This window comes from Mesitornis unicolor, unplaced genomic scaffold (genome assembly GCF_000695765.1).
Source record: "Mesitornis unicolor isolate BGI_N332 unplaced genomic scaffold, ASM69576v1 scaffold2004, whole genome shotgun sequence".
Lineage (NCBI taxonomy): Eukaryota > Metazoa > Chordata > Aves > Mesitornithiformes > Mesitornithidae > Mesitornis > Mesitornis unicolor.
The window spans coordinates 184,882-208,924 of record NW_010177891.1 but is presented as its reverse complement, the minus strand read 5'-3'; the positions used below and the strand labels follow the sequence as shown (position 1 = coordinate 208,924).

Genomic DNA, 24,043 nt, shown 5'->3' with positions numbered 1-24,043 from the left:
ATGGGAAAGCGGGAAGTCAAGCCACCAAATGATCCCCTGACCTCATGAAAGCAGAAGATATTTTGATATTCTCATTTAGATTTCTGTGGCCTTGAAAGACTGCTAGTGTAGGGTGTTGGGTCTCTCCCTTTCCTAACTGTGTGAAGAAACCCCATGTTAGCCATGGGGTCAGAACAGACCGACTTAAAAGATCAAACACATGTACAAAGTAAGAGGGAGGCAAAGTAATTAAAGTGCCTCCATTTTAAGATTATATGAGAGATTCCTGTATCTGTAGTAACAACAAGGAGCTGCATAATCTCTGTAGTAAACCGGCATAGAGACCCTTTGCAGTGCTAGGGGGGTGTCATGGGGGGCAGTGCTGCCTGGCCAGCTGGGCGTCCTGCTGCTCTTCAGCAAGTGTCTGAGGTTACCTTATGTGCACTGCCTTTTTTACGCCTTGAAGAAGGGCTTTGTGACTGCCCACAGCTGCCAGAGAAGAGACTGAGACCCCTGAGGTGTCTCATAACCACATGGCCAGGAGGAAACCACAGGCTTGAATGTATTTTGGCTGAGCAGTTCTTAGATCTACCTGAAAGGTCTCCTATAGCAGCTGCACACCTCTCAAACTGATGCCTTTCCTCACAATTTAATTTCCCTTTAGTGTTCCTGAAGCCCACGGCATGTGATTTTGTTGAAGGATGCATTTAATCCCCTTTTCCTGTGTGATCATGATGTACTTCAGTAGCAACACCTGAGTTAATTTTGTTTGTTCTCCACATGCCATTGCCCTACACAAGTCATTTGTCATGGGAAGCTGTGGCACTGCTTTCTCCACAAAACCTCTGCCCCACTCAGCAATTTTAGGTGCACAATTTTTGGGTGTGGGTTTTTTTAGGACTTTTGTAAATATATGTGATTTCCAGAAAGTATTTCATTCCTGGCAATATGGGTAGGGATTGAGATGAATAATGGTGGTCAGCATCTCATACAGACCGAAACATAATTTTTTGAAAATTTTCAGTTAAAATTAATTTTATTGTTAACTTTATATTGCTGGTTCTCAGGGTGACCCAGTAAAGAAAGAAAAACTCTAAATATACGAATGAGGATAAAATATTTCTTCTGATTATTTCAATGATTCAGAAGTTCCGTTCACCTGCCTTAAAGAAATAAAGGCTGGAGGGCAAGTGAAACTGCTCAGTGCTGTAGTGTGGAGACACAGCAGTTAAATGAAGACATTTTATTTGATTTAGGAGTATGAATTATTAATCACAATCTGAGTAGAAGGAGATTTATGGATTCACTCTGTCTTTTATGAGCCTATGAGATTTTATTCTGAGTATGGTTTTTAGCCAACCAACCACTTCTCTCCAAAATCAAAACAGACTTGACATTGCTGATACTCCAGAGATTTAAGAGAGAAGCTGTATTTCGAGTTCAGTTTGTTTCCACAAAGAAATAAGCATACAGTGCCAATTTTTTTTAAAACATGCTTTTTAAAGAGTCCATTGAATCGTAACTGAGAGTGAAATCAATGCAGTATTTTTGGTTGGTTATTCTACCTAGAAATTATTTTTCACACAAACGTAAACTCTTATCCCTCTCCAATCAGCAGACATTAGATAGTTCAGAAATAGTAGTGGAGCGTTTTGGCATTAAGTTTTGATTGAAAAATATGAACATATTTCCAGGCATTGTTTTGTTGAATCCAATTTCAACTTATTAGTCATCCTATTATTAATAATTTAATTAAGAATTTTTAACAGACCTTTCCTACCATCAACCCTAAGTGCAAGAGGCCAGATTGACTTCTGTCCTTACTGTTACACAGGAAAGAATTAATTTAACTTCTGTAGGTACTCTTGGCTTTTTGCCCCGGTGCGTCGCAGTGCCTAAGGCTCTGTGCCCTTTCACTGGAAGCTGGATGCATCTCTGCTGGGTTTGTCTGCTCAGGTTTGCCTCTGGAAGAGGGCAGGGTCACATATTATGCCACCGTTACAGATGCAGGTTTGCTTTCTTTTCCTATTGTTTGTTTGAATTTTCCTGCTTAGGTAGTTTCCTTTGCCTTTCCCTGGAAGTTGTCAAGGCGCAGTCATTTCTAGAAGTGTTTATATACAACGCTGCTGTTGTACCACTGCTGTCATTGGAAGAGCCTTCAAGAAGATACCTACTTTTTTAATAAAGCAAATTCACTATGAGAAGGGATGAATACAAGGTTTGAATCTTAAATACTGGAAGTTTAGGTCCGGCATACTGAGATGCTGCAGGTATATCTATTTCAGGGCTGAGTTATTTTTGTTGTTTTGCTGGAACAAATTACTATTTTGAGCCTGGTTTGGTGCAGTTCTTGTTTACTTTCTGGCCCTTAGTAGCTGAAAACGCGTCCAGATATTAATATAGTTCCCTTCCCACAGGGTATCTGGTTTCCATAGGTTAGTGTTGTGTTGTCTCCAGCTGATATCATCCAACCGCAGGAGACTTTAGATAATATGCACTGGCTAAGTCTTCTTGGGAACTGTTTTTAACCAATTTGCAGGAAAGCTTTGAGATCCATTGCAATGATGTCCACCTTTATTAGCACATTAAAATATTTCCCGAGTACTACTTTATAAAAAGTTACCTGTTTGGGGAAAAAATAATCACCAGTCTTACTGTCTGCATGCTCTTCTTATGTAGTCTGTGATCCCGGAAACGCTTTGTCTTAGAGAGAGCCAGGAAAACGACCACACCAGAAAAGCTGACCAGAGGCAAGTGCTGTGTAACCAATTGCCAGGACATGGTTTAGCCACTGAATGTTCATTTTCTACTTCTGGTGTAGGCTGATCTCCTCCTCACTATTGAGCTTCTGGAATTCAATCAGAATGAGCTGGTTTTCGTTTGTTTTTTCATTAATGCAGGGGTGGACCAGGCATTACCACAAGAACGTCGAACTCCTGTTACTCCGTCCTCTTCCTCTCGGTATCACCGTCGCAGGTCCTCAGGGTCACGGGATGAGCGCTATAGATCGGGTGAGTAGAACTGAAGGCCGCAGAATTGGAAAGAAGACTTGAAATGTCTGCTTTTGTTCTTTGCTTTTTTCTTAAGAATTTTGTTGTAAACTCATATAATAGCCATGCATGGGAAATGTTTGTTGTACGACTACAGAGACGCTGTCCAAGCATACAGGAGTGAAGTTACAAAGCCAAAGTCAATCTGGAATTGAATCTGGCAGTAAATGTGAAGGGTAACAAGAAGGGATTCTGCAGGCACATCAGCAGTGAAAGGAAGACATGGGGAAATGTGGACCCACTGCTGAATGGGGCAGGGGAGCAGGTGACAATGGGCATGGAAAAGGCCAAGATACTTCACGCCTTCTTTGCCTTGGTCTTTGCTAGTGGGACTTGCATTCGGGAATCCAAGGCCCCTGAGACCAGTGGGAAAGTCTTGAGCAATGAAAACCTCCTCTCTGTGAAGGAGGAGACGGACAGGGCCCTGCTTTGAGCAGGGAGTTGGACTGGATGATCTCCAGAGGGTCCTGCTGACCTCCACCGGTCTGCGGTTGTGTGGCACAGCTGGATTTTATTGTGCTGATTCTAGTTTAGTGAATACCATAGGAAAAATATTTAATTTGAAGTATAGCAAGTAGGGAACATCATTACGCCCTAAATAGAAGCACCGATTAAGAGAAGATAAAATTAATTTCAGAGTTGAACAAAAAGGGTAAGTTCTCATTTCCAAATGAGTGTGATTCAAGTCTGTTCACGATGCTGCTCCATATGTAACAAAGCGAAGGAAGTGATTGGTTTATAAGTGAAGAAAAGTGAGCTCTGAATCTTCTTTACTCTTACCTTTGAAGGTGTAAACTGCTTGTACTACACCTTAACTGGATGAAGGGTAGGTGTGGTCAGCTGTTGTTTCAACTGCTACAGGGACTGCTGCAGCATGGGCAGAGGACAGCCAGAGGCTGCAGGCTGGTGTATCTGCTGCTGCTCTTGCAGCTGCAGAATGAGGGAGCATAGACAGCAGTACCCATCAGCTGCTGTGGCAGAGACACCCCTGCAGCTGGGAGTCAGGAGTTGTGGAGGGCAACAAGAAGCCAACTGGGGAAGTTCTGGGTTGTGTTTGAGAGATGCATCCTCCTGGGTGCAGTCAGACTCATTGCGCTGACAGAGCAGAGAACTATAGAGAATTCCTTGTTAAAGGAGTTAAATGTCTTTTGTAACGTATCTCTGGTTCATTCCATCAGTCAGAGAGCTTGCCAGTCCCATTTAAAAGAAAATGAAATGATTAAATGTTGGCAAAGAAAGTTCATGTATATCCAGACTATTCTGATAAATTTGAAAAACTCCCCTCTCCTTTCAGAAACCTTGGCTTCACACTGTAGATGCTGCCAGTTTTTTGTTGAATAATGGTTGTGGGATCTGCGTAATTCCTTGATATGTAAGTTCCTAGAAGTTTCTCCCACAGTACACTAAAAATCTTCTGATTTCTACCCGGTATTTTTAAACAGGTAAAAATACTATTCCTGAAATGGTCTAGTTGGTGGGTGGGCAACCCATGGTCCTCAAATGTCCAAGCTGCGACTCTTCAGAGCAGTTCTGTTAAAAACATGTGTGTTTGTGCATTGAAAGTCGTCTGCTTGAGCTATGCTTGCCATTTGTAAATCAAGATGTTGAGTCAGTTTGGGGATGGACGAAAGGAAACATCCTACACATCTTCCCTGCTTGCCTCTCCTGATACCCCAGGAGTGCTCGAGTTGGTGGTGTTGCTTCTTGGTTCCAGTTGCTGCCTGAAAAGGAGAGTGAAATGTGTTGTAATGATAGATTGAGATAATGAAGACACAAACTATGTTGCCGAGAGGAAAAGTAAGAAATTGAGTGCAAAGGGTTGCTTGTTGTTAGTGCAGGAGTCTCATCTTAGGAGAGTCAAGACTGTGGTGTAAATTCAAAGCCTTTTTGCTGCTCTGAAAATGTCCCTGGTGTTCATGCTGGAAAGCTTGACAGCATTTTGGGGGCTTACGGCAGGGCTTTGAATTCCTGCCTTGATTGCTGTACAGCACGACTGCTCAGCACATCGCCGAGCTCTCCAACAAATTGGTCTGAACAGCTACCGCATCTTCACTCACTCAAAAGAAGACTGTGTGTAGCAGATGTCAGTGAAGGCAGGTGTCAACTTCCATGTCAATTTGGAAGAGGTATCAGATATCTTCTTTAGATTCAGTTTCAGAGGAGCTTTGCGAATATTCAGTGCAATGTTCCTATCCTGAATTACGTTCTCCCCTTCCATACATGGCCCTGTGCGAACAGAAGTCTCTTTCTTTCTTGGTCCCATGGCTCATTCTCGCTATTACTGCAGGTTACAAACTTGCAAATCAGATTTCTTTCTGCTTATCTTGTCTTCAAATTCAGAAATGCTTCAGGTAGAAGTCTTTGTTTCGCTTGTCGTTGTGCTGTACATAATACTTCAGCATCTCCACTCTGACCGTACCGTGATTATTAGATCCTAGCTGTTAGCCGGCTTCAGTGCTTGTTGTCGTGTTTGGCACATCTTCTTGGAAAAGGCCCAGACTAAAATGAATGCAGTCTTTAACCGATAAGTAATTCACTTCTAGGAAAACATTTCCCTTCCTTGGTTTTTTTGCACAATTTATTTCAATTAGCATCTGCAAACAAATCCTCTCTTCTACCTCTGATCAAAGTCCATTTCTGTCCCTTGTTGGTAAGGTTTTTCTAACTGGAAGTCAAACATCCCGAAAGTCATCCAACTCTCTTCCATGCCTTTGCCTTTTACATAAATATAGATGTCAGTGGAGGTTGTTTAATGAACTCTCTTTGGAGACTCAAAATCATCGCTGCCACGAATACCACCTTCAACTTGCGCTCTTTTATTATGGAAAATGTCAGACTGTGACATTTTAAATATCTACCTATTTTCTCACTTCAGTCTTTTTTATTATTATTTTTCATTAATATTGTAACAGAATTGTTCAGCACTATAATTTTGAAAACCTGTTTTCTATGATTTTTATGTTCTAAATAAAATTGACTCTGAGTTTATGGAAGCTGTTTTTTTTATTAAATGTTCCTGGTACATTTTGTGGTTTGAGATAATTTGATTTTAGAATTCAGCCTACATTGGAAATTTAGTCTAATTCTGTAAAACCAGAAAGGTTTAATATTTCCTGGCTGCTTCTTTTTATACAGGAAGGGATCCTCAAATCATTATGTTCCAAAATGTCAGCTGCTTTGGTCATTTTTCGGATATTTAAAGAAATAGATAATACTGTAAGTGTAGTAACTGCATCAGTGCAAGGTTAAGCTGTAGTACTGACTTTATACAAATGTGGCAGCCAGTTTAGCTGATACTAATTCAGAAGCATTTTTTATTTGTTTACTATTTAATATAAAAATTATCTTAGTATTTACTCACTTAGAAACAGTATTTGGAAACCTTTGCCAAATGTAGATCACGGCAATGCTTTTCTCTTAGCAGCTGCTCTTCCTTAGCCTGTGCCTGTCCTATAACATTATCTGAGGGCTCAAGAAGACACGGAAGCCAAATGTTCCCCTAGGCTGGATCAGTAGCTTTTGCCAAAAGGCTTTTATGGCCAGTGACTTTTCGGGCAAGAAAACCCAGTCAAAGGGGAACTGGCTTGCACTTCACTTCTGCCTCTGCGTGCACAAGAGATGTCAGCATCGGGCTTGATCTGGCTCAAGTGATGCAACTGCAACATCAGACACAGGCTTGAGTATGAAGTTAGCAATGGTCATGTAGATGTAGTCGCAGTTGAACACACAGCTTTGGTTCCTTAGCGCAGTTCAGAGCTTGGGTTTCTCACCTACTTTTGGAAGCTGCAAATCCATGGATTTTGTATGATGTGGTGAGATAAGGAGAGAGGAATTACGTGGTGGAGTAAGCAAATAGGTAACCTGAATGACTTAACTTTGACATCCTTATCACGCTGTCTAAGTGAACCAATGCAGTCAAATATTGAGCTTTTCGGAGGATGTTTGCCCTGCATGTCTTTACAGTCACTAGGGACTTGTTTGCTCACTGGTTAGCAGTGGCTACATTCTGCTTCTGCTAACACTGAAATCCCTTGTAGAAGGACTTGAAGCATCTGCCACCATTATTTAAAATACCTTTCTATAGGCTGTCATGCTTTTGGAAGAACGTTCTTACTGATTTGGTGCTTAAAATGGTGCTCTGTAACCTCTGCACACTGTAGCACTGCAGTAATAGTGCTGCTGGAGTTTGGCCCTTGCCTGTGGCTGGCTGCTCTGGTGGCCTGAAGCAGAGCTGGGCTCTGCTGCCACATCAAGGCTGCAGCGCAGTACAGCAGCATCTGCTGTGGTGGCCGTTCCTAAGGAAATACCCCATGGGTAAACTGGTCAGATCCTCATGACCAGAAATTGTTTTCTTGATCAGAATAAATCTCCCCTAAATCTGCATTTTTCAGCCAGTCATGGCCTGCGTGGTTCAGAGAGCAGCTCTTCTTCAGAGACCTTCAGCACCTGCTTTAGCTCCTCTCCAGAGAAGAAGTGTGTTATCCTCCCTCAGCTGGGTGTTCAACACATGGAGAAGTGAAACGTCGGATCCTTACCAACCTCATTTTTTCCAAAGGGACATCCCTGTGGCCTCCAGATGATACCAAGACAAAAAGTTCTCCATCCCAATGCTGAAAACCATGGCGCCTTCTCATGTGCCAGACCCTGGCTTTTACTGTTTCCGCAGTTCCTGTCAATAAAAAATAGGGATGACATAATTACACAAAAAATATGCAGCAATAAAAATGAAAAACTAAAAAAATTCAACGTTAAATGATAGCGAATGCGGTGCAATATGTTCAAATGCATGTGTGCGTGTTGGGAATGAGATCGCGGCTCTTGGCTTCATAATTTCTGCTGCAGAGTTCTCTGATGAGGTGGGGATATGACAGATGGATTGGGCCCAGTTTATTAAGTCCCTTGTTTCTTATGAGGTCTCTAAGAGGCCTTGAGGATGACCAGTGTTTTGCACCGCCTGGAGCAAGTGTAGCGCTTAAGAAAAATGAGAGCAGTGAGCTCTAAAAACTGAGTTTTCCAGATGTCAGAAATGATGTGGGAAGTAGCAGCATAAGTGAAATTGCACTGCCTCTATCTCTAAGGGTTCATGGTGTCCTAGAGGAAAGCCCAATAAATGAGAGCACATCTGCTATGTGAACTATGTGGACAGATATTGAAAGGCACAGCAGTGGATGATCGTAGAGCTGGAAGCTGAGAAATGGAGGATTTTGGGAAATACCATGTATGGAATCAGCATCTCTCAGCTGGTAGCGTGGAGGAAGGGCACTGCTGGTGAGGTCCTTGTGGTACCCGGACTCTTGGCAGGGAGTCCCTCCCTTCTCCTGCTCACTCTTGCTGAATTTTTTCCCACACATTTAACTTCTGTAGATGAGAAATTAAAAACCAGTCCGGTACAGCGCGCTTGGAGGGCTGCCAGCCTCTGCCCCAGAGACCCCACCTCTGCAGAGAACAGCTCCTTCTCCAAGCACACTCAGCACTTCTTTTAAAAGACATCTTAATATAGGAGATTTTTGGTGATACTGCCAAAACAAATGCATCCCAACTACAACTCTCCCGGCTCAAATTCCTGAGCCACCTTTCCCACATTGTGGTTCAGTAGGGAAAAGACTGAACAGCTTATACTGAGCACAAAATCATTAAATCCCGAAACAAATCATCCCAGGCTAGATTTGAGGAGCATTCGAAATAAGGGAGACAGCAATGGCAGAATGTTCCCTGTGGACCCAAATCCTAGGGGAGAAGTCAGCACCAGACCCTGGGTAACTGAGCTGCTCATGCTTTGGTATGTGCCTTTCCACGTATTTGTTCTTATTTACCATGAGGTAAGTGTGTATATGAACCCTAGCGGAGGCTGCTGACATTTTGCATGTTTACAGCTTGCCTCATAGTGATTTTAAAAGATAGGGGTAGCTTATATTTTGCATTTTTGAAAGGACATTCAAGATCTCATTTTGCAACCTTGCCAGAGCTGACAAAAACGAATTACACAATGAGAATATAAGAGTTATAGTGCATGGTAGAGGAAAGGATGGAATGGGAAGATTTGAGCAATCATTTTTAATGAACCCTTATCATCTAACATTACTCCAGAGAACAAGGAGAGAGAAAAATATGATGAATGTATTATGTGTCAAGATGAGATTGCATATAAATATTAAGGTGGCTCATCACAAAACAAAGAATTTATTAACTTTTCAGGTGAGTGAGGGATACTTTGGAAATGTTAATCTGAATTAATTAACCCGTCTGTAGACACACTTACTCTGAAATTAATTCATCCTCCATTTGACTTAGCTTACTTACAAACCTAATTTCAACCAGGACAAAAAAGAGGTTGAAGAAGGACTTTTGCTGAGATGGAGTTTATATGGCCACATCCTTGCTTTTGACCCAGCAGAAAAATTTGTAAGAATAATTGCAGAACTTTTGAGGAAAATTACCCAAGGGTCTCCAGAGAGAAACAAATAGAAAGCTGATTTACTTGAGATCGCATAATAAGAGGGCTGAGATGAAGTCACTGTGTGAAGCTGACTTCCAGATTGCATTACAAATGAGATAATAAATAAATGGAGGGATGGAAATTATTAGTGGGAGGCCTGCATGTTGGTTTTTTATTTCACATATGAGGAGACTGCATGGAGCAGTTTCCTGCACCAGTGGAGTTTGTTGGCTGCAGCATCCTACAAGAGCCAGGCTTTTTTTGGTGGCCCATTCGTGGGAGTGCAGATGTTTTCTAAAACGCTGACTTTTCGTTGGCAGACATGGTGCAGGTCAACAAAATTTGGCCTCGAGTTCATGAAAAGTCAGCAGAAGTTTCCCCTGCTTATCCATGTATCCCCCTGTTCCCAGTAAAACCAGAGGCCTACTATATGTAGTTTAAACATCCCAGAGACTGAAACTTGCACTCTTAAATTGTTTTCTGAAGTGTAAGCAATAGTTTATTTCTGTTAGTAACCTCCACAGCCCTCATATAAATGAGTGTTGTCTTAGAGCAGATGTTCTTGCATTCAGTCGGGTATTCACTGTGTCAGGTATGAATGCCATATTTCAGAATTAATAGCACACTTGCTTGCAGCTGGAGAGAAATTAGGTGTCACACTGCTCGGCCTGTGTGCTTTCCTATCTTAATACCCAGAGAAACTGTGAAAGTATTCTGAGACTGCTTCATTACAGCATCACCCACTGCAAAGCTCCGTTATTTTATGGACTCGCTCACTTTCACATTCCCAGGGGTGAGGTGATTTTCCAAGTGCTGATCTGTGTTGGATGAACACAGCGATTTTTATGAAATCACTTGCCCTGTATCTGCCTGAAAATAAGTCAATGCTGTCAGCCCAGGGCAATCAGAAGACAAAGCCTAACTGTAATCTCTTCTGATGATACCACATCTACCGCGTCTCACCCTATTTAGTACGTCCTGATTGCATTTCCAATAGATGTAGCTACCAAATTATCTCTACTCAGAGTATTTACAGGCCACATATTAGGAAATGAATTCTCAGTATATCCTTCGTTTCCATGGTAGCTCCAACAAAGGTCTGATTAAACTCATAAGACACTTTCATGCTTTCAGCTACTGGTTTCCTGTAAGGCAGCAATTGCCAACCTTTCCTCTGTATAATTACTTACCATACTATCGCCATGCTTAGCATTGCCTTACCTTTGATAGTGCTGGTGGGCTTGGGGAGGCTGTTTTCCCATCATATCTGTTGTCTCCCTGCAATAACTCGGAAGCTGTTGGGTTTCTGTGCATGTGTTGATGCAGGAAGAGCTGCCCTTGCTCCTGTTGCCTCCTGCAAACTGCCTGTCTCCCTGTTCTTCCTGCTGTTTTTGTTGATGCCACCCCAGACGCTGGCTTCCCTAAGCAGAGACTTACTTGTGGTTTTACTTATTTGTTAAATGCCTGACTTCAGGGCTGATCCTCTACTGCAGTATAAATAAGACATAAATATGTATTATATGTACATAAATAACCTCTTATTAAAAATTCTGTGGCATTCTCAACTCATTAGAGTAGAGCATTGACCTTCTTGATCTCAATAATCTGCCATTCTGCCAGCAAGGCAGTTGTGTTTGTGGACTATCCCCTAAAAAACAAGGATGCTAAACCTCAGAGTCCTTGGGTCTGTCCTGCTCCCGACTGTATCATCATGTGGCCGTGAACTGGCTACTAAAGCAAAGGAATAAAGAGTGTTTCCAAAGGCTAAATTAAAAAAAAAAGGCAAAAATAGCTCGGGGGAGAGGAATTACATGAGGCAAAAGGAACAAACAGATGAAATGGGTGAACTGAGATCACATCTAGGTATGTCTCCCAGCACTTTTATTCTTTCAGGGGTAAGTCCCCTGAAGGGAGGGATGGAAGTAACATTGCTTCAGGTCTGAAAAATTAGACTGCAGAAGATGGTAAGGACTCTGTTAGATTATTCTGCATCTGCACAGCAAAAATTAGGCAACAGCTTGTTTTCCCATCTTTGTGTTTCTTCAACAGCTGGTGATTGGGTATCAAGGCTTTATAATTACTGGGAAACTGATGAGCAAGAACAACAGAAGTTATATATTTTTTCTGAAACATGGGTAGAAACAGACTTTTGCTATCTTGATTCTCACAATGCACAACTATCTACAGCAAGTCAGATTTATTGTCTTAAAAAGAAACAGGACTGATTGATAAATGAGATGCAAGAGAACTGCTTGACACACAACTGCAAGACCTGATTTAAGTGCAAAAGAAGACACTGTTTTTCTTTTGTGTACTGAGGCATTTTATGCAAAGGATGCAAGGAACAGTTTTATAATGTAGAAATTTTTAATGTAGCCGATGCTTACCATGGGAGGAGTGCCCTGTTTCGTGATCCATGCAGAAATAACACCCAGATCCCTGCTCCGTGAGGAGGTATCACTTTGCTTACAGTCTGTTGGATGTTTGACGTGCCTATGGAGCAAATGCAGCTGATACCGAATAAAGGAAGCCACTGGGGCATGGTAAACTCGTATAGGAAAAAGATGTTAACAACACCTCTACATTGAGGAAGAGTGCAGCTGTAATTTTTGAATAGAGTTTTGTTTTTTAAGAAATTGCTGAACAAGAAGGAGCAAGCTCATTCTCCTGTTGAGAAGTCTGCCGGAAGACTAGGAATATGTAGCATATTTCAGATGTCTCCGTTACAGTTCAGAGCTGTAGGGGGTCCATGTCAGATGAGGATGCCCACTCAGAAGAGAGCTCTTCCAGCAGCTGTGGAGAAGGATGAGACACCACAGCGTGGCTCCATACCTGGACCAGGATACGGCTGGCCTTGTTCATCACACAGGAATTGCTTTCTTGCTCCAGGACAGGAAGACTGATTTGCTTTTGGAGTTCATCTGAGCCTAGAAGGATCACATGTTCTGCCCTCCCCACAGTAAATAGCTAGGAGAGAACAGCTTGTCACGGAGGAAACTCACCACTTATTATAAACACACGTACATTTGTGCAAGGAGGAGAGAAAGTATGTCCTGCAGAAAAGACTTCAGTAAAAGTTCAGAAGAGACTTTTCTTGTGCCAGAGCCAATACAAACCAGACTAAAACTCCTAGCCAGGCTCTCTTTCTATGTGCCAAACCAGCTACCTACTGTCTGAAAAAATATTTCATGTCCCGCACCCCCCTAAATTACATTCCAGGTCTGCAAAAATATAGGGAAGAAGTGGTTAAAGAATGCTGTGAAAAAGCAGTAAACAGTATGAGCAATCTGTAATTAGCAGTGTTTGCTTCTATATTTCTGGGCATTATTATTTAACCTTTTTGAAACCTCCTGGGAAAGCTGCTGAAGGAGTGAAGAGCTCCTCTCTGTTTGCAGGAGATGGGAGATGCTGCTTATGGAGCACAGTGGCCAAAGCCATGAGTCATCACTGTGGGAGTCTGAGCCTATGGACCTTCATGCTCTGCACCAGTTTTAATTTCTCTGTCCTTTGTTCTGAGGCCTCATCTCTTGTTCAATAGATCGTTAGCTCTTTGAAGGGACACTTTCCCTCCACCATGTGCTTGTTTTTATAGTTCCACTTCCTTTATATTTCACTTACTGACTTTACTTCCAGAAGTCTGCTTGCCCTCTCTATCCTGTCATAGAAAGTAGAGGGAGAGAATAAACAAATAAAAAGGCTTGAATGCAACAGAGAGAAGACTGGGGACAGAGCCGTTTTATCTGAAGTTTGTTAAGTATTATCAGGAAGCCAATGAGAAATATGTGCCAAGTCGAACACTGAACACCAGTTGTTTGCAACAGCAATTTGGCTTTCCAAGCATATTGCTTTACCCTTTCCCATTTATTAACTCCTTGAGTACAAACTCGCAAATCAGATTCAACATATGACTGGCCATCCTAAAACAGTGGAGGGCAACAGCAGATAAGGAACTGTGCACTGGTTCCTACTGCTGTAGATAGAGATGGTGATATTCTACGCTGTGCTCTAGATTTTCCATTGAGACTTTCTTGTGGAAAAGCCAGGTGGGAAGAGTATAAAGAGTTTGTTACCTATAGGTAACCAAAGAGTCCCATGGGACCCCTTTGAAGGGTCAGGACCTGGAGTTGTTTCATCAACTGTAGCAGTGCAGTTGAATGTCACAGACTGCAGCATGAAAGAACGTTTTGCCTAAAAGCATTTTCTTCCCGCTTAGACCTGGGGTTTTTTCAGAAGGCTTGAGTGCAACTACATCAAGGTCCATCTGCGTTTGAAACTATCAGAAGTTTATAGTAGGTGAGAAATTGCCACGTGATGAGGAAAGAGAGGAGAGGTGGAGTTTTGTTGATTTTTTAAATGAGAGCTCCTAATTGTGTGGTGTTTCTGGACAAAATCTTTGTACGTGAGCAACTCTTTTCAGGAAAATTTAACAAGAAGACTGAGTTGTGCCAGGGTAGGTTGAGAAGACATTTCAGGAACTTCTGTCAGACCTGCAGTGCAAGGGGCATCACCTGCCAGAGATGGTTTGAAATTCTGATGTGATCTTCTCTGCTGATGCTCAGTGCGATTTGTGGAGAATACAAACTGCTTTGTACTGATGGGTTTGGGGGAATAAGCAGTTTCGTGTCCTGAGGGAACTTGGATATGGATTCTTACCTTCATTATACTTTGTTTCACAAATGTGGTTTCCCTCCTTTAGTGAACAAGGAGCTTCCAGTGACTCTTGTATAAATTCCTATTAGAAGTCTCCTTATATTTTTTTCCAGTAGCTGCTAGGCACAGTCTGTGGGCGAGCAGTGGAAGAGAACGGGTCACATACAATATGATGGACACCGTAGCCCATCTTTCACCGAGATAAAGGCAGAGAGCTACCGCGCTCCTGCTCAAATTGATGAGCAGCAAATCACCAGGGTCACCCTTTAGTGAGGAAGGTTTCAGTTTAGGTTTAAATCCATGCTTCATGAAACTACAAAAAACGGGTTTTAATGAGTTGTACTTTGGTTAATGTTCCTTGTGATACATCAGCAGAGTGGGCTTGTAGATCAGAAAAGCAAAGCTAAAACCTAGAGAAAAGAGAAGTACGTGTATGGGAAGTGCATACCTGAAGCTGATATTTGTTGGGAACAAACCTACTTAGTGTTTCTGTCTTGATGTGGTTCCAGGATAGATGTTGTAACCTGTGTGTTGTTCTCCAGTGTAATTTGTGAGTATCAGCCTGGCTTTCCCTCACCTCTGTGATTTTTCAATACTTCGGGACTTAGTCTCTAGGTAGGAATGGTTTGAGTGCTGTTCATTAGCTTAACAAGCCCGTCTCTACACAAGGCTGTCAAAGGAGATTGAAGAGCATCTTCAGAACTCATCAATAGGCTTTCAGTCAAAAAGAAGAGCATGCAAACTGTATAGGCTGTTATTCATTCTTTACCTAATCCTTGGCCTTTCTTTATATGCTTAGAGACTCTTCATTCAGCCAACAGTTTTATTCTCGGTAGAGGATGTTGTGAAAAGATTTTTCACGCAAACTTGAGTGTTTCTGCTGCCTCATTTTCCTCTCCCTAAAAGCCTGTAAGGTCTTGCTGGTAGTCCCTGGTCATCTCTGGACTGCCTCTCCTCAGCCTCTTCTAGATATGTGGCCTGGTTTTTTTGGTAGCCTCCCTCCTCTGAGCAATGCTTTCAGAAGAGTTGATCTTGCAGGCTGGGCTGGGAGCAGGTGTGCGTGTTCCTTCTCCTGTTGTTTATTCAGAATTTCTTAACTCTTTCATCGTTTTTGCTTTCCTGTGGGATTTTGGGGGTGTTTGGCTTTTTTTAGTAATCTATATTTTGGTTTATTCCCCAGTAGCCCATTACAAATAAACATATCAGGCATGTGCTTTATTAAGAAAACAATTCAATTCCTGGACTCCTGTGGACTCATTTGAAAATCAAAACCCTGCAGAGTGTTTTTTTAATTAAGTTCATGAGTTTACCTTCTTATATCAGAGAAGCAGCAAGAAAGCAAATCAAACAATTTGCAAGTTATAATTCAGTGTCCAGTTGTCACTAAGCATTTTAATAATTATCTTCTCTCAGCTATCCTTCTTTAAAACACTTCTGGAGAATTTGAGTTACAGCTCATCTTCCTCCTAATACCATAAAAGACAATCCTAAATACAATAATATACAAATAATTCTTCCTGTCTTGATCAGCAAAACTTGCTGTCTTCCAAAAATTGCTGTAGAGTTTTGGTTTGTTTTCTTTTGAAAAGGGAAAGCTCATTTTTTACTGCTTGATATCTGATTGCTATCCTTTGAAGGAAAGCTAAAAATTTTCGCTGTGTGATGGATAAGAAGCACAGACTGTCAGTGGGCATGTTCAGTCCTGCATTGGCACTGGTGTGGAGTGAGCAGGTAGGAGTTTATCTTGGGGACATGCTGTTAGGTAAAGACTTACATTGTTTATTTGCTTAGCCTGATACTTTTCACGTAAACTTTTCATCAGGTTTCAATTATAAGAAAGACCTTACACCTCCTGCTTTAAAATAATGACTTGGCAGAAGAGAAATTGTTTTCTGGTTTGCTGTTAGCATGGCAATCTTCCTCTGTTTTTGTCTGTCACACGCACAGCTCTTTTATCTTTGGAGTATGCTTTTCCGACTTTGCTGCTTGCTTTTCTTGCTTTGCTTTTGCTGACGTGCTCATCCTCTTCATGGTTTAAAACAAAAGCAAGAAACAACTCACAGAAGCAGCTGATAACGTTCATTTCCTTAGACTTACTCTTCCCTGCAGTCTTTCCACTGAGAGGTGCTTAAACCCTGGCAGAAGATAGATTTAACTGTTATTAAAAATGAGACATTGTGGCTTATCAGCAGAGTGTATCATCTAATGCTTCCAGTCATCCTTCCTAGTTGTTACTTAAAACAAGTTACTTATAGTGATGTGATCCAACCAGCTGCTCTTTAATTAAAGATATTACACTCTTCTCTTTCCTGTTGCTTTTCCTGGGGAACGTTGCTTGTCCAGAGCTGCCACCACATCAGCACAGGCGTAGAAACGGGCTATGTGCTGCCAAACCAGCCTGCAGGGGTGGTCTTCAAACAAACTTAGCAGCAGCAGAGGTGGGATCACTCTGGATTAAACCTGCTTCACTATGCTCCAATTTCACAAATGGGAACAGCTAACCGGTGCACACAACTTGCTGCGTTTTCTACAGCTGACTAGTGGCAACTGGTTAAAAGATAATATCTAATGAGCTTCCAGTTGTGTGTCAGATGGTCGGCGTGTGGCAACTTCATCAACTATAAGTGACTTTTGTGGGTTGCCGTGTGTTTTGCATGCAATCTTCTCACATGCGTCTTGTCCCAGACTTACAGAAATATGCAGACAAATAGTAGACAAACTAAAGGCAGGCTTATTTCAAGATATAGTTATGATAGTAACTTAAAGATTTACACAAAAGAGGTAATTAATCAAAATATGTTGCTAGTATCTTTGAGACATGATAAATGGACTTTTGGAAGGCAGACAGCTGTATATACATGTGAAAGGTAGAGAAGCTCCTCACTGGGGATGTCTCCATGGAGAAGGGATGGAGAAGGTTGGATGCTTTGGAGGGGGCTGGTGTGAGCTGTGTAACACCCGCCTGCAATGCGCCAGGCCTGTGCTCAGGGTGCTTTTTCTTCTTATTCCACCTCAGGGCAACACTCTGTAATATTTTTCTGTGGATAAAGGCAAGTGAAGGAGCCAGGAGGAGGATTTGGGAATGGGAGACTTGCTGGCATTTCTGTTGTGACATTTCACATACCTCCTACCTGTAAAGCAGATGTTCCTGCTCACTTAGTTTGTGTGACTTGTGTAAATCGGAAACCTCATTCATTTAAAAAACAGGTAATGTTAATACACTGCGCTTTCACTGAAAACAATAATGGTTGCTGAAGTAACAGCTCTTGGTTAAACAGAGGTTTGCTCTGGGGAATGCAGTTCCTACTCTTCAAATACTGCAACACTGTTCTGGGAATATTTTACAGCTCAAAGGCCTTATTTGTTGGTACAGCACTTTTCACCATAGCTGCTTTTTCTGCAGTGAAGTCAGTCCCTCTGAGATCCCGTGCATTCCTGGCCTTTCATAATTTGATTCGCGCTGTCAGCCTGGCGGCACACAAAGGAACCTGTGTGCAGGTGCACCGACTGCACAGGCAAACAGCGCACTTCTGTCTGAACGCTTGCTTGAAATCTCCCTTTCCTTCCAGATGTGCACACGGAAGCCGTTCAGGCAGCCCTTGCTAAGCATAAAGAAAGGAAAATGGCAGTCCCCATGCCCTCAAAACGACGTTCATTGGTGGTGCAGACATCGATGGATGCCTACACACCTCCAGGTGAGCATCTCTGTATTTTCTGAGAATTGTGAAAGTGGTTCCTTGTGCCGCTATGAACTAATAATCTGCTTGCGTAGATAGCAATGGAAATGTCATTTGAAGCACACTGAGCGTAACATTGAGGTATGTTTGAAGAAGAGAAGCAGAACTGAATGGTTGGAAAGTCAACTGGGGCAGTTCGCATGATTACTTTGCCCTTGGTGGTACCTCAACTTGCATTGGTCCTTTTGGTCTTATGAGGACCTAACTATGGCCAGCTTGTCATATTTTTGCGATTCAAAGTTCCTTTTAAGTTTCTAATTTATTCCCTACCACTAAAATGGAACATTGTCTTTACAATTAGTTGTGCCATTCCTTTTCCAATTCATCTACTCGTTCATCTTCTAGACTGTGAAAATACTCCATACCTCAGGCATTCTTATAATCAGCTGAGACTCCCATTTCTCACAGAGGGGTGGGCTTTCTGCAGCTGGAAAAGTGTTTCACAGACTTTAGTGAATGAGCTTGGGAAAGTACTTTAGATAGTCTGTTCTCAACCCACGTTATAAAGGAAGACTCATTAATTGTCCTTATTTTTGTATAATAATACAAAAAGCCATGGTCTTAGAGCAGAAAAGCGCTCTCAGTGTGCAGTTAGCAATTGACTTTGTTTCAGGGCTTTCAGTATTAGAGATTTTTCTTGCTATGTTTGCCTACCTTCATGTGTTTTTCTTAATGGCAGTTATCTTTACATTTGTAACATAAACATGCCTTGTTTCTATTCAAAAAGCCCAAAAGCACTGCAAGTTAACAGGCTCTTTTTAATTGCTAGATACTTCTTCTGGTTCAGAAGATGAAGGTTCTGTACAGGGCGACTCCCAGGGAACTCCCACCTCCAGTCAGGGGAGTATAAACATGGAACATTGGATCAGTCAAGCGATCCACGGCTCTACCACGTCAACCACTTCCTCCTCCTCAACACAAAGTGGAGGCAGTGGTGCTGCACACAGACTAGCTGATGTTATGGCTCAAACGCATATAGGTTGGTATATGGATGTTTTGCATGTGTCCAGTTTAATATGAATTTTGACTCTCACATTCAGTTGATGCTGCTATGGGAAGTCTTACAAAAGTCTTCCCTGCGCTTTTCCTTTTTTCTATTTATATGTATTATATGGAGAGATAGTCTTATGTTCTTATTTCATGAGGGAAAAAAACAGTAGCAATTTAGATTTGGGGGTAAACTTATGTTGTGGCAAACAGTGTCTAGCTGTTGGCTTCCAAATATCTTTAAGTGTGCAGTTGCATGACTTTCATTACTTAGCAGTAAAAGAGATCTCTTACTGGTCCATCAGTAAGGAAAATCAGGGCATGGAGCATAAAGGATATGAGTTTCCTCTACTGTCCACCACTTTAATTACATAATTTGAGTAATTTTTTATAATTCTGTTAACAGTAGGTCCTCTTAAACATATTTTTTCTGCCCTTAACTGAATCTAGAATACTTGGGCTGGGATATCTAGCTATTACAGTCCTTGGGAAAGTCTATTACATACCTTTAGATAAGAGATCTGTTATTAGTAGTAGTAGCTTGTTTATATCCTTTGGAAAGATCCTACGAAGTCAAAGTTTTCTTTCCATTAGGACTAAGCATCACAAACATAATTTATTTTTAGTATTATATCAGTCTTCATTAAAATGAGACAGCTATTTGATTAGGCATGTGGAAAGCAAGGCTTGTTTTCCCTACCTTCTCCAGTGACTACTCTTTATCATACAGAGCATCTGCTTTGGGTCCACTCTTGCTGGGGCTGTGTATTTTGGGTTGTCTCAGTGAAAATCTGTTGGAATCTGTACTGGAACAGATAAACCAACCTTGGACTGTTCTGCTGCACAAACGAAGTGCAGTTCTGTGTGACTGTTCTTCAGCTGATCATTCCTTTTCAAGTATTTATCATGAGACGCATGAAAGCATCTTAAATGTTCCTGGTTTTATGTTCTGGAATAGTAGTCGGTATCTGTTTTTTTCTGCTCTGGGTATAGCTTGGTGTAACACCGGTATTTTCAGATAAGTAATCTCACCACGGTCTAGAATTGCTGAGCTGCATTCAGGGGAAGAATTTCTATTATATTCTTAAATTCATGTTAAATGAATAGCTTAGAACCTTGTTTTAGAAACACATATACTTCTGAACACATTAATCATTGCATTTGGTTATTTTCTGTGACTTCATCTTGAAATGCTAGAGGAAATTACAGCATAGAGAATTAAATTTATCCAAACTCTAAAAGGTTGCATTACTCACACACCAAGTCTTAATGTGTCTTTAAATATAGCTTCCTTATAATGTGACATTTCAGTCATTTTAATTCTGGCACAGTAAGTCTTCTTTTATAATCACTGAGTTTGCGGTAAATAATACAGCATTTATGGAGCTAAATTAAGATGGCAATATTTTGCAGAAGAGGAAAAATACTACTTCTTTTACTTGTTTTATTTTGCCTTCTTGTTGACTAGAAAGATCTCACCTGTGAAGGAAGCATTAAGCTTACCTCAGTGTATAGATTTTTTTATTTATTCTGACAATAAGATACCTTAAATTACATCTCTAGTTGGACAGTAGTTGTGATGTAAAGGTCACTGTGATACAAAATATGAGTGATATCTGCTAACAGATTGAAACTGTGATCTTAAGGTTACCATCAGTCCTTGTTGCTAAGACCCCTGGAAATGTAAGAGAAACTGCACAAATGATAACTGTAAGGTGTATTTCTTCATGGGTGAGCTGCTGTCTGTAAAAATTTGAAATGAAATGGCTCTTTTGTTTGTTTTCCATCCAAGGAGGTGGATTTTGCATTTCCATGTATTCTAAGAGGTAGTAGATTTGAAGTATTCCCACAGATAGCCATGCTCTTTCAGAAGCAATGTGCCAGTGATCATAGATGAATAATCCTCTTTGCTAGGAGAGGAGGTGAGAGAGAAGAGAAATCCTGTTCTCTGCAGCTCCTCAGCTACTGGAGGCAATTTGTGCTTGATCACAAAGAACATCCATTCCCATGGCCTGATGTTTCTGCAGTCCAGGGAGTTCTTCTCCAGAGACAGATCCGCCTGCAAGAGAGAAATCATCTGTAAATATCGAAGGGCATGCTGCCATACTCTGAAGATCTCTATTTCAATAAATACAAATTTAAGGGGCAACAGGAAAGACCTTTAATGATAACAAAAAAAGGGCCCTCCATTCTGGTATCCACTATTATGATTTGACCTCTAGAGTGCATCACAGAATCTGGAGATTCTAAACTGGAGATTTGTCCAGTTTAAAGACTGTAATGCAGTCCCGAGAAGGGATTTGATAAAAAGGTTTGACTATAATGTAATCAGAGTTCAGCTTTATGGACCATTCAGATAATCTGCATACGATATTATATGCTTTTAATGTTGTGCCGTTAATTTATTTTGGCTGCTGCTGCTGCTCTGTTATGGCCAAAGTTCCAGTTTAGGATACGTATCCTTTAAATATTCTTAGCTTTCAAATGCCCAAGTGTCTGTGCTAAGCTACAGGGAGAATCTCTAGTTTGGCATAGGTTTCACAATTGTGTTGGGTAATTCTTGAGCTTAGAGGTCAAAGCAGTGAAATCTGTAAGAAATATTTAATGTTCTGACCCATCTTTGGGTCAGTACTGTGAATATTTCTAAGGTCTTTAAGCTTTCATCTCTCTGTATTATATTTTTTTTAATCCATACGTATATAAAAATCAAGGCACAAAACACACCCCAAAGCTCAGAAAGTTCATGTAATGAAAATTCACACAGCGCTTACCTATAATGTGCATTTATATAAAGGGTTAAACATCTCACTACAAAATTTTGATCCTGTAGGTGCATTTAATGTTTCTTTTATATGCTTTAAATACATTTCTCTTTGAAAAATCAAAGGCCTCTATCCAAATTAAAGGCTACATAGATTTCTAATAAAGTAAATATAAATATGTGTGCCATACGGCATGACTGATGGTTCTCTGACAGCCTTAGAATTCTTGTGTTCTGAGGGGGACTATTAACTTATAATACAGGAGAGTGGTTTAAAATGCTGTCTGTCACCTGGACATCAATATGGGAAAAGCCCAGCTGATGGAAAAAGCTGCAGCTCTACCTCTGGATTTCCCTTCCCTGACAATCAGAAGAGCCAGCTTGTTTGGGAGAAAAAGCTGCATTTTCTTCGAGTATGGTATTGCAGGGATGCTCTTTGAGTTCCTGGAGACTTTTCAAACACCTGGTGCTTACGTGTGTTTCCAAACTTCCACTGGAAAGTATCCGCCTCTTTGCCTCTCCTCAGACGTGGGGCTCTGTCAGTGCAAAGGCTCTGTCTCTACGTGGATGTGCTCGGCGTTGTTGGTTTTCTGGTTTTCATAAATGTGGCAACTTCTGTCACTCCAGTGGCAGACATGAAGAGAGCCTTAACTGGGAACAGCTGTTCTGTCTGTGATCTACTGCAAGAATATTGGAAGAGATGGGAAGAGGAGGTGACGCAAATAACGTGTATTTGATAGAGGAAATGCTTTGAAGTCATGCAGCTGTCACAGTTTCTACTTTTTTAGTCAACAGATGTGTCAGAATCATTATTCTTAAGTAAATCTCAAACAGTAAGACCAAGCAGTTCTATACAGACTGTGTCCATAGTCTGAGCCTGGATTGACTATTCTCTACAAAGAAGAGTACATTTCACCTAATATAACAATTATCTTTTTCTTTAGAAGGCATTCAGACCAAATTTTTTTCTGTATGACTTCCATTTCTCTAAGCCTGACTCTGAGAAGGGAACCAACTCAGGATTCATAAATCTAAGATGAAACTTAGAGCAGTAGTTATTGCCGTGATAAGACATCTGCTAAACACATACCATAAAGGAACACGGCATGACAAACCTTAATGTTCCTCTTCTGCTGCACATCAGTTATTCTTCATGGAAATTTAAGTAGCAGATGGGCAACCAGGGTGCTTAAGCACATTGGCTAGCCAGTGATGGCCACCTTGGGAAGAGAGTTTCTCTTAGGTAATTTCTTTTTAGGTAAGTGCCAGTGCTGCTTGTTCAAAAGGAAACCCTTTTACAAAAGAGCAGGAAGCTTCTTCCTCATGTTATTTCACCTTACTTAGCTCCATGTGTTACAAAGAAGTTTTTGGTTTTAAGTGAATAAATCTGAAGGGAGAGCATCTTTGCTCTGTGATGCTTTGGATCACGTGTATTCAGTCCCATGCATTAAACCAAAAATCATCTCAGTGCTAGAACCTGAAAGGAGATACTTGAACTCCAATGGAATTTGCCTTGTAAAGTCTAAAAGATGGAAATACTTCACTGGGAAGATGTAAATAATTATAGCTAGCTTTAAAAATACTTTCTCATGTTACTAATAGCTGACTACAATTATTTTCTTAGTCATGATCTCCTTTCCAGTTTGCATAGCAAAGTGCATAATAAGTGAAAGATAAAAAGATAAACATCAGCATTTTTTAATTGACATAGTTATTGAGTAATTCAATCATGATCTATAAAAAGCTTGTGCCACTTAGCAAGAAAGGGCAAAAATTGCGCTGAGTCTAAAGTAGTTGATAATCACAAGACATCTAAAATGAGGACGTTATTCAAACAATTACCAGCATAAACTTCATTGTCATGACACTTAATTGTCGTTATTGTCATCAGTGAACTTCAGTTCGTCACTTATAACACAAGACAAGGTGTTTATTTCAGTAAAATTATGACAGTGGATGTGATCAGAATCAAAAGGCTTAACTGGACATTTGTAGGATGCAAGATGTTTTTGAGTTGCACGATAAAACCCATCCTGTGTTTTCCTCAACCAGATGCTATGGTTGAGCGATAAGGTTGAGTCCTTGTGATGTTCATGAATATAAACATTGAATAACTACTACAGATGTTAGTATCATATCTTATTTTTTCATGATGATTGTCCATCAAATGCTACCTTTGAGCAGTATGCAAAAGAAACACCTACTGTAGCATCCTGATGCTATATGTGTAGCCACAAAAATCAGTCATCTGTGTTGATCGTGCAAGAATTTGGGATTGAATGCGCAAAAATTACAGTGATCCAAAGTTCAAGACTCATGAAAATGCATTGTAATGACATCTGAGGTGAAATTTACCATAGAAGTTGGTGTTGTGGTGGAGTTACAGCACCATAATGCTTATAGGACAGATTTAATAAAAGGCACATCTTGAAAGTAGTATTGG

General features: G+C 40.9%; 1 protein-coding gene across 2 annotated transcripts in view; it reads left to right on the top strand.

Annotated features, from left to right (window-relative positions):
• Positions 1-24,043, top strand: part of DIP2C (DIP2 disco-interacting protein 2 homolog C (Drosophila)) — a 139,293-nt gene that overhangs the window by 9,317 nt on the left and 105,933 nt on the right. For both annotated transcript variants that reach the window (XM_010182260.1, XM_010182262.1), the window contains 3 exons: positions 2,880-2,990; positions 17,685-17,810; positions 18,622-18,831. In XM_010182260.1, coding sequence (XP_010180562.1) covers positions 2,880-2,990; positions 17,685-17,810; positions 18,622-18,831 — 447 coding nt within the window. The remainder of the gene's footprint in view (positions 1-2,879; positions 2,991-17,684; positions 17,811-18,621; positions 18,832-24,043) is intronic.